The sequence below is a fragment of the Salvelinus fontinalis genome, chromosome 8 (genome assembly GCF_029448725.1).
Source record: "Salvelinus fontinalis isolate EN_2023a chromosome 8, ASM2944872v1, whole genome shotgun sequence".
NCBI lineage: Eukaryota > Metazoa > Chordata > Actinopteri > Salmoniformes > Salmonidae > Salvelinus > Salvelinus fontinalis.
This window is the reverse complement of record NC_074672.1, coordinates 33,580,369-33,597,231: the sequence shown is the minus strand read 5'-3', so window position 1 is coordinate 33,597,231 and position 16,863 is coordinate 33,580,369. Positions and strand designations below refer to the sequence as shown.

Here is a 16,863-nt window from a genome sequence, read left to right as displayed (position 1 = left end):
GTGATTGTATTTTGTGGACAATTCGAAATAGAATATGACATGTGCTGTTATCTATCCAGCCCAATTTGCTGCCAGCTAGGCTGTCTGACACTGAGATTTTACTGTGCGGGGTCAGTGGCGTACTTTTTCGCGCACCCCAAGGTCCGAGCAAGCCAGCTCCTCCCAACAAAAAATAATAATAATATATTTTTTTACAAAAACATTCAATTTTTTTGTTGTAAAAAGGCTAACTTCCTGCAATTTACACATTTTGCTGTGGGCCAAAGACAAAAATGTGAAGTTGTATAGCTATTGTCATGCTTTTCCAGACATGCCATGGGGCAGAGAGATTCTTACTAATAGCCAGTCTCATACCATTCTATACATTTTGCCATGAGGCTGATAGATCATTTTGCAGTTTTAAATCACATTTCCTGCTATTCTACATATTTTACCATGAGGCTGGGAGAAAATTTGTTCAATTTTAATGCTAATTTCCTGTAATTCTATAGATTTCTTTCCATGTTTTATGACATGTTAACATGCTATCTGGGGCCTGACATGCCAAATAGGGGAGACGGGAGTTGGTTTTCTCACGGGTTGATTATCACAGTGCTAACTTCCCAATCTAAATGGCGCTGTGTAATATTTTTACGGTTCAGATGTGTGAATTATTTGAAATAACTTATCTCCCTGGTCAATTCATGTCAGCATGACAAAACGTTAAGGTGAGGCGAATTTGTGTGTCTCATAGATGAAAGTAAAACATAAAAATAAAAAAAATAGTGTTTTCTTTGTAAATGTTTGAATTATGGGAGTATCCATAAACAATTTTTGTTTGTTGAAAAGAGGCGGGGTAGGGGATGGTTGTCACATAGAATGTGGGGTTAGTTGTCTCTATCAACTCCATTATAATAAAAACTGGTGTAGTGGAGGGTAAACACAAGTAAACACATTTTACCCACCTTTTGCAGAAAAATGCATTAAAAGTATACTTTTTTTCACATGACTGGCGATCAGAGTTTACCAACCTATTTGTTTTTACCACTACATCACTGATTTAAATCACAATCCCTTTTGTGGTTGTGCTATAAAGAGCTCCCTTCATTGCCTCTGTCACACACATATTTTTCTGTCACACACCCACACAAGATACACAAACCAAATTTACTCAAAATATCATATGTTATTCTCATGGCATAAAATGCTACATTTTGTTAGTAATATAATTTGATCAAAGAAAGGTTGTTAGCAAACATTGTGACAACCAACCCCATACTGTGTGACATCTAACCTCACGATGGGGCTGGTTGTCACAAGTGGACAGAGTGTGTTGATGGCTTATAACTCAATTTTGGAATAAGATATGAGGATAAAAAGGGTCCTCCTAATTTTGAAAAGAGCCAGTAAGATGTACTGGTGCTGAGAAATACACACGAGTAAAAAGTGACACCCAACCCCGGTCTCCCCTACTGTCCCGTCTACCTGTCAATTCGTGTCCCCCATGGGTCACAATAGGATTCGATTAGCGTCCGTTGCTATGTCAACACTGTGACTAGGTAATGCATCGAATTTTAGAGCTCATTACAGCCAAAAGGATGTTATTTTCATCCCGAAAGCATTGCGGGGCTCGAGATGCCCCCCTCCCCCCCATACACTGATACGCCAGTGTATGCGGTTGCTCAAATAATTTATCCATGTAAACAGAATTATTGCCAACCTTCAGTAGGCTATCCGATATTTGATTATTTATTTATTCTCCTGTGCGTCGTGCAAATGTATGAATGATAAAAAGCGGCTTGGTGATGGTGCTGGTTTTGCTACGCACTGTAGAACGCGCACTGCACATATTAGCCAATTGCATCGCAGAGCCGTGCGCGAGGAGGAGGAGGGGGGCTGCCAACCCATAGACCAACGGAGCAGGAACAGCTCACATCACATTCTTCGTCTCATCAGAGCCTGGTGAAGGACCTACTCAGCATACAACATCACTTAGCTAGCTAGGTTATTGGACCTCTGACTTAACGATACAAATAGCGACCTAAACCTCTCGATTTACTAGCTAGCTAGCTAGCTATCATTTTCATTTACTGTCATCCATGAGATTCTTCAGGCTATCATTCAAGTGCTTCGTCGACTGCTTTTGAATTCCCTCTCCCCAACGTCTGACGCGACGCTTTGTAAATATTACATTTATTGTTGAAGGGCACCAACTCGTTATGATAAATTAAAAAATAGAAATATTTTTTGATAACAAGAAGACGAAAAATAAACCAAGGAAAGAACTGGAGAACTGCATAGCTTCTCTCTCTCTCTCTCTCCCCCCCCCCCTCTGAGACGCACTGAGTATCTTGATAGCGTCACTAGCTACTAGCTAGCTGCACTTGGCTCTACCCACCTAACGTTACCCGGTTTATTTAAACCTAATCAATCAACATGTCGCCAGAAGTAGAAGAGAACTCCCCAGGTGAGTATTTAAAAAAAAATATATATATATGATAATAACAATGGTAATAACATTATTGTTGTTGCATTGTTATATTGTAGCTATGACTTCAATGAATTCAAAGCAGCATTATAGATGTCAAAGACCCCAGCTAGACAGCCATAACTAAGTTTAGTTAGGGTATAACGTTAGCTTCAACAGCAAGTGTTTTGGCTACATAGTAGCTAGCTAGGTATAGGCACTACTCTGCACCTCAGATGCACATCTAACTAGCTAAGTATGGACAGATGACATGTTACTTTTATAGATTGTAAACCTGTCACTTCAGACTGAGTTCAAGACACCTCACTTGCTTTATAATTACCTTAACGTTACACTAGAGTTACCTAGCTAACATCCACCTACCTGTCAGATGATTAGGCTATCCAGGTAAGGTTATAGCAAATTAGCGACACATCCCCCACTAATATGTGATACAGCATGATCGTCAAGTCCTCTTGCTGTAATGCACTATACCTGTTGAATATACCAAAAGGCAGGTCACAATCCTGTTCTCACATGAGATTCTTGTTGCAGCCCAGCAGCTGTACTATACTCCATTAATCTGTGATTGTGTTCGTTGGGGTCTCAGTGACACCTTACTAATGCCAAAGCTAAAGTTTAGATTCCTGGTTAGACAGGAACCAAGTGTATCCTCCCTGTGTGTTAGTGTTCTACAACATTGCCAAGAGGTCTGGACCTCTGTTAGCAGTTTTGCTTGCTGGTTCAAGATCCATTCAAACTTCTCCACCTTAATCACACTACATCGATCACACAGACCTGCATTGTGTAGGGCAGGCTAGCTTTCTGTCAGAGCCGTCAGTCACTGTCTGATGGGTTGTGTATGCTCCAGTGAATAGGCCTACTAAGGATTATAGCAAATCAACCCACCTCTCATGCCAGACTTGCTATGTCTATGAAAGCAGATATCCAAGCATATTCTATTCTATTAGCATCAGTTTCTCTCTCTCTCTCTCCTGCCCTCCCTCTCCTGCTCACACACTCCCTCTAACTGCTCTGATCTGGAAAAAACTGCTTTCCTAATGTGCATCCGGATCAGAGCGGCTGACATCGATATCATAGAAGGCGCACATTAATGAACTGTCAGAAGAATCGGTTTGTTTGAGAGGGAGAAAGAGAAAGACAGAGAAAAAGTAAATTAAAGTGTTGTCGTGGTCAGTGGTGAGACTATTGTCGTACCCCAGCACACAAATCACTTTTTGAGAACTGGGAAGAGGTAGAGAGAGGGCAGGAGGGAGAGGGTATGAGAGAGAGGGTATGAGAGAGAGGGTAGGAGAGAGAGGGTAGGAGAGAGAGGGCAGGAGGGAGAGGGTAGGAGAGAGAGGGCAGGAGGGAGAGGGTAGGAGAGAGGGGGCAGGAGGGAGAGGGTAGGAGAGAGAGGGCAGGAGGGAGAGGGTAGGAGAGAGAGGGCAGGAGGGAGAGGGTATGAGAGAGAGGGTAGGAGAGAGAGGGTAGGAGAGAGAGGGCAGGAGGGAGAGGGTAGGAGAGAGAGGGCAGGAGGGAGAGGGTAGGAGAGAGGGGGCAGGAGGGAGAGGGTAGGAGAGACAGGGCAGGAGGGAGAGGGTAGGAGAGAGAGGGCAGGAGGGAGAGGGCAGGAGGGAGAGGGTAGGAGAGAGAGGGTAGGAGAGAGAGGGTAGGAGAGAGAGGGCAGGAGGGAGAGGGTAGGAGAGAGAGGGCAGGAGGGAGAGGGTAGGAGGGAGAGGGTATGAGAGAGAGGGTAGGAGAGAGAGGGTAGGAGAGAGAGGGCAGGCGGGAGAGGGTAGGAGAGAGAGGGCAGGAGGGAGAGGGTAGGAGAGAGGGGGCAGGAGGGAGAGGGTAGGAGAGAGAGGGCAGGAGGGAGAGGGTAGGAGAGAGAGGGCAGGAGGGAGAGGGTATGAGAGAGAGGGTAGGAGAGAGAGGGTAGGAGAGAGAGGGCAGGAGGGAGAGGGTAGGAGAGAGGGGGCAGGAGGGAGAGGGTAGGAGAGAGAGGGCAGGAGGGAGAGGGCAGGAGGGAGAGGGTAGGAGAGAGAGGGTAGGAGGGAGAGGGTAGGAGAGAGAGGGCAGGAGGGAGAGGGTAGGAGGGAGAGGGTAGGACGGAGAGGGTAGGAGAGAGAGGGCAGGAGGGAGAGCGTAGGAGAGAGAGGGCAGGAGAGAGAGGGTAAGAGGGAGAGGGCAGGAGGGAGAGCGTAGGAGAGAGAGGGCAGGAGAGAGAGGGTAAGAGGGAGAGGGTAGGAGAGAGAATGAGGGAAAATAAACAAGGAGAGAAGATGCAAGAAAGGCATCTGGACCATTAAAGCCAATTGCATTTCCAGTAGCTACCCTACACTCTTAGAAAAATGGGTTCTGCGTCTGTCCCCATAGGATAACCCTTTGATGAACCCCTTTTGGTCCCTCGAAAGAGTTCTACCTGCAACCAAAAAAGGGTCCTACCTGGAACCAAAAAGGTTTCTCCTATGGGGACAGACGCAGAACCCTTTTGGAACCCTTTTTTCTAAGAGTATACATTACAGTAGGAGTACTGCCCTCTTTTACAGCATGTGGTAAATGTAGGCCTCAGCTTAGACTGCTGACTGAAGAACTGCACTGTCTGGAGGTCATAGGCTTAGAGAGGATTTAATAAATATTTCATATTGTTGTGTAATAGGACTGAAAATGTTCTTAGTTGTCAATCAGCTCTATTAGAAATATAGAGGCAGTAGACATAGCCTACCATACATATAACAATATGTTTCCACCATGCTTATAGTCACTCCATCTTAATGATGTGGTGAGGGGGGGATTTTTGGCATTCACTGTGAGTCACTGCAGCTTTGCGAGTTTGTGACTCCTATGATTGATTTTGTACATTTTGTTGATTGGTGGACCTTTATGTTTATGTGGCTGTAAAAGCTTGGTTGATTTACAAGGCAAGCAAATGGCTTTTAACCCCTCTCTTTCTCTCTCGCTCCCTCTCTCCACTCTTCCTCCATACTACCCCCCCCCCCCCCACCTCTCTCTCTCCCAGGTGATGTGCGGCTCTCCCAGATGGAAGCAGGGATTCCATCAGAGGAGGAGGGTGGTGTGGCTCGCCCCCTAGTCCCTGTCCCTGGGGTTGGGGTGGGGGCAGGGGGGTGTGAGGGAGGGGGAGGACAGACCCAAACACAGCCTCAGGTCCAGGCTACAGCAGTACCGTATGTGGAGAGAGAGACCTGGACCAGACAGATGGACTTCATCATGTCCTGTGTGGGCTTCGCTGTGGGGCTGGGCAATGTGTGGCGCTTCCCTTACCTCTGCTACAAGAACGGTGGAGGTGAGCTCACACACACACACAATGTATATACACACACACACAAACAAACCAACAAACACAATACTCACACACATCTTCAGCATGTGCACAGCACACACATACTATACTGTACATCCTCAGACTTAATTAAACACATTTCAACAGACTTGCACTCAGCATATGCACACACCCATACTGACAAAGTCACACAGACACAGTCACACAGACACAGTCACACAGACACAGTCACACTGACACAGCCACACTGACACAGACACAGCCACACTGACACAGTCACACTGAAACAGTCACACTGACACAGTCTCACTGAAACAGTCACACTGACACAGTCACACTGACACAGTCTCACTGAAACAGTCACACTGACACAGTCACACTGACACAGTCTCAGTCACAAACTCCTACTTTATGACACACCTATGATGTAATATGCAATACAGGCAGTTGGACTGATATGATGGAAAGGCAGTTTTAAGTAAAGAGAAAGGGGGAGGAACGAGAGAGGGGGGGAGGGAGGAGGGAAGAGATGGAGGGAGACCAAGCAGGGCTTGCATGAGTGTATGCACGTAGCCGTAGTAGCCATGCCCCTCATATGGTGACACTTGAGCACACTCCCCTCCTTTCTTTCTCTCATTCTCTTGCTACGGTAACCTGTCCTTTCCACCTTTGCTCTTTATTTCTTATCTCTCTGTCCCTCCTACTTTTATGAGATGTTTGAATAAAAGTGAGTGTGTGTTTTTTTTTTCTCTCTCTCTCTCTCTCTCTCTCTCTCTCTCTCTCTCTCTCTCTCTCTCTCTCTCTCTCTCTCTCTCTCTCTCTCTCTCTCTCTCTCTCTCTCTCTCTCTCTCTCTCTCTCTCCCTCCTTCTTCTTCTGTCTTGTGACTCTAATACCCACCTTCTCATATCATTTAACAATGGCCTGCCTCACACAGTGACCCCCCACCCCCTGTGCTCCTGCCCTGCACACAAAGGTGCTTTCTCCTCTCCTCCCCTGATAGTAAGGAAAATATGGATGCATGTCACACAATAAGCGTCCTGTGCCCGTCCTTCCCTCTGTGTCAGCAGTGCCACTGCGACGCCACGTTTGGTGTCCTTGACCAACCCAGGCCAGGGGACGTCTCGTAACACAACATCGGCATCAGATAAGACTGAGTACTGTGCACTCACAGGCTCTCAGACCTGTTCTCTTTACTCAAACACCCACCGACGGATATCTGACTGACTAAAGTGGAGAACAGAGAGAGGAAATTAATTTGAAAGGAATTGTTGTTTTTATATTAAACCCTGTCCTATATTTGGGTAGTCTAGTCTATACTTTGAGAGAAGTTCATGTGTGAAATGATGGAGAGTCTAATACAATAGTGGCTTAGGGAAAATCATTATTATTTTTCTTTATTTTTTTTTGTCTTTCCAATCGTCTTTTTAATCCATTCAGTCTTCCTACTCTCTCTCACTCTCGTTCTCTCCTTATCCCACTCACCCCCTCTCTCTCTCTCTGAACTCTTCCTTATATGGCTTCGGCTGTCTGATCTCAGTGAATGAGACTGAGAGAATGAGGGAGAGGGAGAGAATAAGAAAGTCACTATCACCAGATGAGGTCATTGTATTTTCATGTCTCAGATTTCTATTTCCTCTTCTTCTTTATCATCCACATTTCTGGTTCATCTTTCCTTCTTACATTCTCCTGTTATGTTACCTCTCTTTTTTTCCTCCACATCTGAACAGGCAGTCTCCTCCCTGCGTCATTCTCATGTGACTCTGTCCCATCTGTTTACCCCCTTCCTTCTAAGTATTGGTATGGTCCTCTGTATATAGTTTCATCATACCGGACATACCAATATGTCTGGGGTGGGGGGTTTGGGTGAATGTTCTGTTTGTTTTTTTCGCTGTACTTCCAGTTTTAGAGGTGTTTTGTTGCTAAGGCATGTTAGGAAGCTGCAGAATACATTGGCAGTAAAAATAAGCGCATCAAATGAAAATCAAATGGATTTACAATGTAGCTGTTGACCTTTCCCTTTGTTGTTGTTAGCTCGGATCTGTTTAATTTGATTATCTATTTCTGCTTGATGTGTTTGCCAAATCAAATGATCTCAGATAAAAGTATCCCAGGTAAAATACATTATATATACAAAAGTATGTAGACACCCATTCAAATGAATGGATTCGGCTATTTCAGACATACCTGTTTCTGAAAGGTGTATTAAATCGAACACACAGCCATGCAATCTCCATAGACAAAACATTGGCAGTAGAATGGCCTTAATGAAGAGCTCAGCGACTTTCAATGTGGCACTGAAATAGGATACCACCTTTCCAACAATTCAGTTTGTAAAATTTCTGTCCTGCTGCCCCGGTCAGCTGCCCCATTCAACTGGAAGTGGTGATATTACGAAGTGGACACGTCTAGGAGCAACAACAACTTAGCCACAAAGTGGTAGGCCACAGAAGCTCACAGAACGGGACTGCCGAGTGCTGAAGCACATAAAAATAGTCCGTCCGGCCTCCCGAATGGCGCAGTCGGTCTAAGGCACTGCATCGCAATGCTTAAGGCGTCACTACAGACCCGGGTTCAATCCCAGGCTGTGTCACAACCGGAAGTGACTGAGAGTCCCATAAGGCGGTGCACAATTGTCCCAGCGTCGTCTGGGTTAGGGGAGGGTTTGACCGGGGGGAGCTTTACTTGGCTCATCGTGCTCTAGCGACTCCTTGTGGCAGGCTGCAGGCTGACTTCGGTCGTCATTTGAACAGTGTTTCCTCCGACACATTGGTGCGGCTGGCTTCTAGGTTAAGCGGGCGGGTGTTAAGATGCGCGGTTTGGTGGGTCATGTTTTGGAGCATGCATGACTCGACCTTCGCCTCTCCAGAGCCCGTTGGGGAGTTGCAGCGATGAGACAAGATCGCAATTGCATATCACACATTTTTTAAATAAAAAATACATTTGTCTGTCCTCAGTTGCACTCACTACCGAGTTCCAAACTGCCTCTGGAAGCAACGTTAGCACAATAACTGTTTGCAGGGAGCTTCGTGAAATGGGTTTCCATGGCCGGGCAGCCACACACAAGCCTAAGATCACCATGCGTCGGCTGGAGTGGTGTAAAGCTCACCACCATTGGACTCTGGAGCAGTGGAAACGCGTTCTCTGAAATAATGAATCACGCTTCACCATCTGGCAGTCCGATGGATGACTCTGGGCTTGGCGAATGCCAGGAGAACGCTACCTACCCCAATGCATAGTGCCAACGAGAGGTAGACCGGTGATGATTTTTCAACGGCGATACCGATTATTGGAGGACCCAAAAAAAGCCGATACCGATTAATTGGCCGATTTTGATATATATATTTTTAATAATGACAATTACAACAATGCTGAATGAACAATGAACACTTTTATTTTAACTTAATATAATACATCAATAAAATCAATTTAGTCTCAAATAAATAATGAAACATGTTTAATTTGGTTTAAATAATGCAAAAACACAGTGTTGGAGAAGAAAGTAAAAGTGCAATTTTTGCCATGTTAAAAAGCTAACGTTTAAGTTCCTTCCTCAGAACTTATGAAAGCTGGTGGTTCCTTTTAACATGAGTCTTCAATATTCCCAGGTAAGAAGTTTAGGTTGTAGTTATTATAGGACTATTTCTCTCTATACCATTTGCATTTCATATACCTTTGACTATTGGATGTTCTAATAGGTACTTTAGTATTGCCAGCCTAATCTCGGGAGTTGATAGGCTTGAAGTCATGAACAGCGCAATGCTTGAAGCACAGCAAAGAGCTGCTGGCAAATGCAGGAAAGTGCTGTTTGAATGAATGCTTACGAGCGTGCTGCTGTCTACCACCGCTCAGTCAGACTGCTCTATCAAATCATAGACTTAATTATAATATAATAACACACAGAAATACGAGCCTTGGGTCAATTGTATGGTCAAATCCAGAAACTATCATTTCGAAAACAAAACGTTTCTTCCAGTGAAATATTTTATCTAACGGGTGGCATCCATAAGTCTAAATATTGCTGTTACATTGCACAACCTTCAATGTTATGTCATAATTATGTAAAATTCTGGCAAATTAGTTCGCAACGAGCCAGGCGGCCCAAACTGTTGCATATACCCTGACTCTGCGTGCAATGAACGCAAGTGTCAGGGTTTGTGTGCAGAGATGTAGCGGAGTCAAGCGCAGAACACAGGTGTTGAGCAAAACAACGGCGTTTACTCAAAATACAAGCAAAAATTCCTCATAGGGAATAATACAAACACACATGCACCAACAACAACCACTAACGAAACAAACAATCACGGACAGAACAGAAATGTATGTCAGAGGGTTAAATAGGGAACATGATAGGGGGATTGAAACCAGGTGTGTGTAATACAGACAAAACAAAACGAAACTGAAACATGGATCGGTGGTGACTAGAAAGCCGGTGACGTCGACCGCCGAACACCACCCGAACAAGGAGAAGGGCCGACTTCGGCGGAAGTCGTTACAGCAAGAGAAGTGACACAATTTCCCTAGTTAATATTGCCTGCTAACATGAATATCGTTTAACTAAATAGGCAGGTTAAAAAATATATACTTCTGTGTATTGATTTTAAGAAAGACATTGATGTTTATGGTTAGGTCCATTCGTGCAACGATTGTGCTTTTTTCGCAAATGCGCTTTTGTTAAATCATCTCCCGTTTGGCGAAGTTGGCTGTCTTTGTTTGGAAGAAATGGTCTTCACACAGTTTGCAACGAGCCAGGCGGCCCAAACTGCTGCATATACCCTGACACGGAACCCAAACCGGCTGCGCGCGTGCGCCATCGTGCATAAATGTATTTTGTCCCCCTACACCAAACGCGATCACGACACACAGGTTAAAATATCAAAACAAACTCTGAACCAATTACATTAATTTGGGAACAGGTCGAAAAGCATTAGACATTTATGGAAATTTAGCTAGTTAGCTTGCTGTTGCTAGCTAATTTGACCGGGGAAATTAACATTGAGTTGTTATTTTACCTGAAATGCACAAGGTCCTCTACTCCGACAATTAATCCACACATAAAACGGTCAACCGAATCGTTTCTAGTCATCTTTCCTCCTTCCAGGCTTTTTCATCTTTGAACTTATATGGTGATTGGCATTTAAACTTTCATAGTATTACTACACCGACCGGCAACACAGTTCGTCTTTCAATCACCCACGTGGGTATAACCAATGAGGAGATGGCACGTGGGTACCTGCTTCTATAAACCAATGAGGAGATGGGAGTGGCAGGACTTGCAGCGCGATCTGCGTCAGAAATAAAAATGACTTCTATTTTAGCCCTTGGCAACGCAGACGCTCGTTGACGTGCACGAGCAGTGTGGGTGCAATAATTGAATAACATAGATTTCAAAATGTATTTTGCAACGCTCGCACACGCGACACGAGCGGTGTGGTCAGCCTATGACTCTGTTGCACAGAACGCAAGAGAAGTGACACAATTTCCCTAGTTAAAATAAATTAATGTTAGCAGGCAATATTAAGTAAATATGCAGGTTTAAGAATATATACTTGTGTATTGATTTTAAGAAAGGCGTTGATGTTTATGGTTAGGTACACGTTGGAGCAACGACAGCGCTTTTTTCCCCGTGAAAGCGCTTGTTAAATCACCCGTTTGGCGAAGTAGGCTGTGATTCAATGATAAATTAACAGGCACCGCATCGATTATATGCAATGCAGGACAAGCTAGATGAACTAGTAATATCACCAACCATGTGTGGTTAACAAGTGATAATGTTAAGATTGATTGTTTTTTAAAAGTTTAATGCTAGCTAGCACCTTACCTTGGCTCCTTGCTGCACTCGTATAACAGGTAGTCAGCCTGCCACGCAGTCTCCATGGAGTATAATGTAATCTGCCATAATCGGTGTCCAAAAATGCCGATTACCGATTGTTATGAAAACTTGAAATCGGCCCAAATTAATCGTCCATTCCGATTAATCGGTCAACCTCTAGTGCCAACTGTACATTTTGGTGGAGGAGGAATAATGGTCTGGAGCTGTTTTTCATGGTTTGGGCTAGGCCCCTTAGTTCCAATGAAGGGAAATCGTAACACTACAGCATACAATATCGTTCTAGACGATTCTGTGCTTCCAACTTTGTGGCAACAGTTTGGGGAAGGCCCTTTCCTATTTCAGCATGACAATGCCCCCATGCACAAAGCGAGGTTCATACAGAAATGGTTTGTCGAGATCGGTGTGGAAGAACTTGACTGGCCTGCACAGAGCCCCCTATCGAACACTTTTGGGATGAATTGGAATGCCGACTGCGAGCCAGGCCTAATTTCCCAACATCAGTGCCCGACCTCACTAATGCTCTTGTGGCTGAACGGAAGCAAGTCCCTGCAGCAATGTTCCAACATCTAATGGAAAGCCTTCCCAGAAGAGTGAAGGCTGTTATATTAGCGAAGGGAGGACCAACTCCATATTAATGCCCATGATTTTGGAATGAGATATTCGGCTGGCAGGTGTCCACATACTTTTGGTCATGTAGTGTATGTATGCGTTTCATTTGACCTCAAGCTTTTGAGTCAGTTGTACTGTAAAAGGGACATATAGGATGGTTATATTTGACATAATACATACAAGCAAGAATCCCTCCTAGTGTACTTTCACTTTTACTAACTGTCTCTTTCTCATTCTCTTTCATTCTCTCTCCTTCCTACTTTCTATCGTTCTCTCTGTTCAAAGGACAATGCCAGCCACTCATGCCCAAACACTAAATGAATGAAACAATATAGTTATCTCCCTCTCAATACACCTCCTCCTTATCTATGGCCTTGTCTACCCTCCTCTCCTCCTCCTGCTCTCTCTCTGTCCTTCCTTCTTTCCTCCCTTGTCACTGCACTGCAATAACATTTTGCTAGATAAGTTTTAGCCTAAATGCCAGCTCTAGTTCTTCAGCTTGCGATCTCTCTCTCTCTCTCTCTCTCTCTCTCTCTCTCTCTCTCTCTCTCTCTCTCTCTCTCTCTCTCTCTCTCTCTCAATTCAATTTCAATTTCAATTCTCTCTCTGTCTCTCTCTCTCTCTCTCTCTCTCTCTCTCTCTCTCTCTCTCTCTGTCTCTATCTCTCTCTCTCTCTCTCCCATGAGCATGTAGAAGTATAAATGATATAACCATGTCTGTTATAGAGAGCCTTTTATCTGTCCACAACAAGTTGAACACTAGTTATACAAGCATGCACTAGGACTAGATTTGCTACATTTGTCACATAATAGAGTTTGTGTTGTGTTGTATGTTTGTGAAATATAGCCTCTGTGTTGTGTAGCGTGTGGAGTTGTGTTGCTAACGTGTGTGTGTGTGTTGCGTGTTGTAGGCGTGTTCCTGATCCCCTACATGATTATTGTGTTCATCGGAGGTATTCCCGTGTTCTTCCTGGAAATCGCTCTTGGTCAGTTCATGAAGCAAGGCGGGGTCTCTGCATGGAACATTGCCCCTCTCTTTAAAGGTACTGTAATGTGAATGCATTAATGAAGAGTGAATACATGTTTCTGAGGTAGGTTTTGTCTTGTTTTATTCTGCAACCCCTCTGTCTCACACTTTCTTTGGCCCCCGTATAATATAGGCTAGCATTTGGTTGTTCAAACCACCAATTTAGGCATAGATGTTGGCATTATGTAACGGAAACAACTGTCAGAATAAACAGTCTTCTCGCAACAAGACTTGATTGATGAAATCTTGACATAAGAGCTGTTGTGAATATGTTGATTCTGTTGTAACTTGCAGTCCAGCTCCTCTGTCACATCATAGCATCGTCATCAACTTCCAACCTACACTCAGTGGCCAGTTTATTTTCCTTTCAGGAAAATTGTTCGCTCCTACAGACAGTAAGTCACGTGGCCATGGCTTTCTATATAAAGCAGGAATCGAGACATTCAGTTACTGTTTGATTGAATGTTAGAATTGGCAAAACAAGTGATCTAAGCGACTTTGAGTGTGGTATGATTGTCAGTGCCATGCACGTTGGTTCCAGTATCTCAGAAACGTCTGGCCTCCTGGGCTTTTCACGCACAACAGTGTCTAGGGTTTACAGAGAATGGTGCGATAAACAGAAAACATCCAGTCAGCGGCAGTCCTGTGGTCAAAAACAGCTTGTTGATGAGAATGGCAAGAATCGTGCAAGCTAACAGGCGGGCCACAAACCGGCAAATAATGCCGCAGTACAACAGTGGTGTCAGTCCTTGTCACGCATGGACTATTGCAGCAGACGACCACACCAGGTTCCACTCCTATCAGCTAAAAACAAGAAGCAGCTCCAGTGGGCACGTGATCACCAACACTGGACAGTTGAGGATTAGAAGAACATCACCTGGTCCAACGAATCCCAGTTCCTGTTGCGTCATGCTGATGGCAGAGTCAGGATTTGGCGTAAGCAGCATGAGTCCATGGCCCCATCCTGCCTGGAGTCAACGGTTCAGGCTGGTGGTGTAATGGTGTGGGGAATGTTTTCCTGGCACACGTTAGGTCCCTTGAAACCAATTAAGCAACGTGTCCATTCCTCGAAGAATTCAGGCTGTTCTGGAGTCAAAGGGGGGTCCGGTACCTGATGGGCGTACCTAATAAACCTAATAAAGTGTGTATTCTCAACAGCCCTTGGTTATTGTAAATAAGCATCTGTTCTTAATTGACCTGCCTGGTAAATTAAAGGTTTCATAAAATTCAAATCTATTTAATTATTTAATTCTTGTGAAGATAACTATTTTCCTGACAGCTTTTCCCCTAGGCGGCATAGGTGCCACAAAGCGATACCCGTACCTTAGTAGTGCTGGCACACAAAACACAAAGTATTAGAATTTTGGAACTTGATCTTCATAGATGTTGTTTAATGGAGATGGAATAAATTTTTCTGAGTGAGGTTTTTTCTTTTTTTGTTCTCTAACCCGTCCATTTTTCTTTCTCATATATCCTTCCTCTAAATGTTTGTCCTTATGTTTTCCACTGTACATCCCCCCATCTGCCACTCCTTCTCATTCCCCCTCTCTCCACAGGTCTTGGCCTGGCCTCCATGGTAATAGTGTTCTTCTGTAACACCTACTACATCATGATCCTGGTGTGGGGCCTGTACTTCCTGCTTCACTCCTTCACCAACCCGTTACCCTGGGCTACCTGCGGGCACCCCTGGAACACAATCAACTGCACTGAAAACTTCCGCCGGGCTTGCCACAACCGCAGCGCCCTGCCTCTCCTCTCCTCCACCCCGGATCCCTCTATCCCCATCTCCCTCCTCTCGTCGGTGGTATCCTCCCCACTCAACCTCTCATCCTCTACTCTGCTCCTCTTCAACGGCAGCTGCGTGGAACCAGAGGGCATGCGCTCGCCAGTCATTGAGTTCTGGGAGTAAGTGATCTGTGGTCTGTTGTGTTGGGTTGGTTATAGGGCTGACTACCTAACCATAGGTTATTGGTTGTCAATTATTTTTGTCTGATCTCTCTCTCTCTCAATTCAATTCAAGGGGCTTTATTGGCATGGGAAACATATGTTAACATTGCCAAAGCAAGTGAAGTAGACAATATACAAAAGTGAAATATACAATAAAAATGAACAGTAAACATTACACTCTCTCTCGGTCTCTCTCTCTCTGTGTGTATGTGTCAGGCGTAAGGTGCTCCGTCTCTCTGGTGGTCTGGATGAGCCTGGTGACATCAGCTCTCACATGGTCCTCTGTCTGATCGCCACCTGGGTTATTGTTTACTTCTGCATCTGGAAGGGAGTCAAAGGCACAGGCAAGGTCAGTGAACGGGTGGGTGAGTGTGGGTGTAAGGATATGTCTTGTGCTTTGCTTAGCTTAAGTTAAGATACAGGTTTTTTTCTGCCTAGAAAAGTATTTTCTATCCAAACAATGTAAAAACGAAACATGTAGCTGCTGTAGCAACATTAACGAGAATGGAATTTCTGTGTTCTTGTGAGTCTAGCTTTAGAGCTTTGTTCATTCTCCACTTTGCCCTCTGACCTCAAAGCAGCTTTAGTACGGATCATAATGTCTAGACTGACAAATATAATCAGACACACTTGTAAGCACACATGTAAAATCAACTAATATGTGGGACTGGAAAAACATGCGTGTGTATGTTGCCTTAGTACAGGTATTTCCAAACGGGTACATGCGCAATGCCGTTGTGTGTACGCCAAAGAAAAATGTGATTCACATTTAAAATATAAATAAACAACATTTTTAATTACATTTTTCCGCATTTTCAAACAGTCCATTTGTGTTTTCCAACGGGGCTATACATTTGGGTGAGGTTTTTTTCTCGCCTGAGTAGCCTCGTTTCACTGCCCAAAATAAAATGAAACCCTCTAGTGTTCAGCGAAATAACAACACAATGTCAAATACAGGTAGCCTAGTCAAATAGTTAACATCCAATCACATTAACCATTACTCTCTCGAGGGAATTCTACTAAAGGTTTGTATGTAGCCAAATGTAGCTGCTGCTCATTGCGTTTGCTCGTAAATTGATAAATAGTTTAAAAAAGTAAGGCCCGCATCCATACAAAAACATAACAGCTCTACTATTAGTACTGCTACTACTAGCAGTACTACACCTGCACCTGTCGACGACACAAGTTGTTCTGCTTCCACGAGCACATCCAATGCTAGCATCAGTAATTCTACATTTGTTGTTAGCCCAGCTAGCATGGACACTGACAGCTGTGAATCTGATGCAGCTGAAGAGCTACTGCCCCCTTACCCGGGAAAGCACCGAACAACAGACAGGGACGTTGGACCATCGAAGAGGCGCAAATATGATGAGAACCACATTGATTTGGGGTTCACTTATATTGAGAGTAGTGCCTTTCCTCAGCCACAGTGGGTTTGTGCAAAAGTACTATCTCACAACCTGATGAAACATTCACTCTTGCGCAGACATTTAGAAACAAAACATGCCAATTTGAAAAATAAGCCACAGGAGTTTTTTATGCGAGAATTAAGATGTCTTTCGAGTAGTAAGACATGTATAAAAGCAAAAGATACCATTAATATGAAGGAGCTAGAAGCGTCTTATATGGTGAGCTACCGAGTGGCTAGGACAGGCAAGCCCCATACTATTGTGGAGAACTTAATTCTTCCTGCTGCCGCG

General features: G+C 44.3%; 1 protein-coding gene across 2 annotated transcripts in view; it reads left to right on the top strand.

Annotated features, from left to right (window-relative positions):
- The first annotated feature begins 1,867 nt into the window (after window positions 1-1,867).
- The window catches only part of si:ch211-117c9.5 (sodium- and chloride-dependent creatine transporter 1), a 41,124-nt gene continuing 26,128 nt past the window's right edge, over window positions 1,868-16,863 (top strand). The window contains exons 1-5 of one of the 2 annotated variants that reach the window (XM_055932254.1): window positions 1,868-2,446; window positions 5,469-5,753; window positions 13,101-13,232; window positions 14,773-15,121; window positions 15,380-15,512. In XM_055932254.1, the coding sequence (XP_055788229.1) occupies window positions 2,416-2,446; window positions 5,469-5,753; window positions 13,101-13,232; window positions 14,773-15,121; window positions 15,380-15,512 (930 nt within the window). In that variant the 5' untranslated portion in view covers window positions 1,868-2,415. Of the gene's footprint in view, window positions 2,447-5,468; window positions 5,754-6,818; window positions 6,906-13,100; window positions 13,233-14,772; window positions 15,122-15,379; window positions 15,513-16,863 lie in introns of those variants that run through there. The other variant, XM_055932255.1, reaches the window with a different exon arrangement.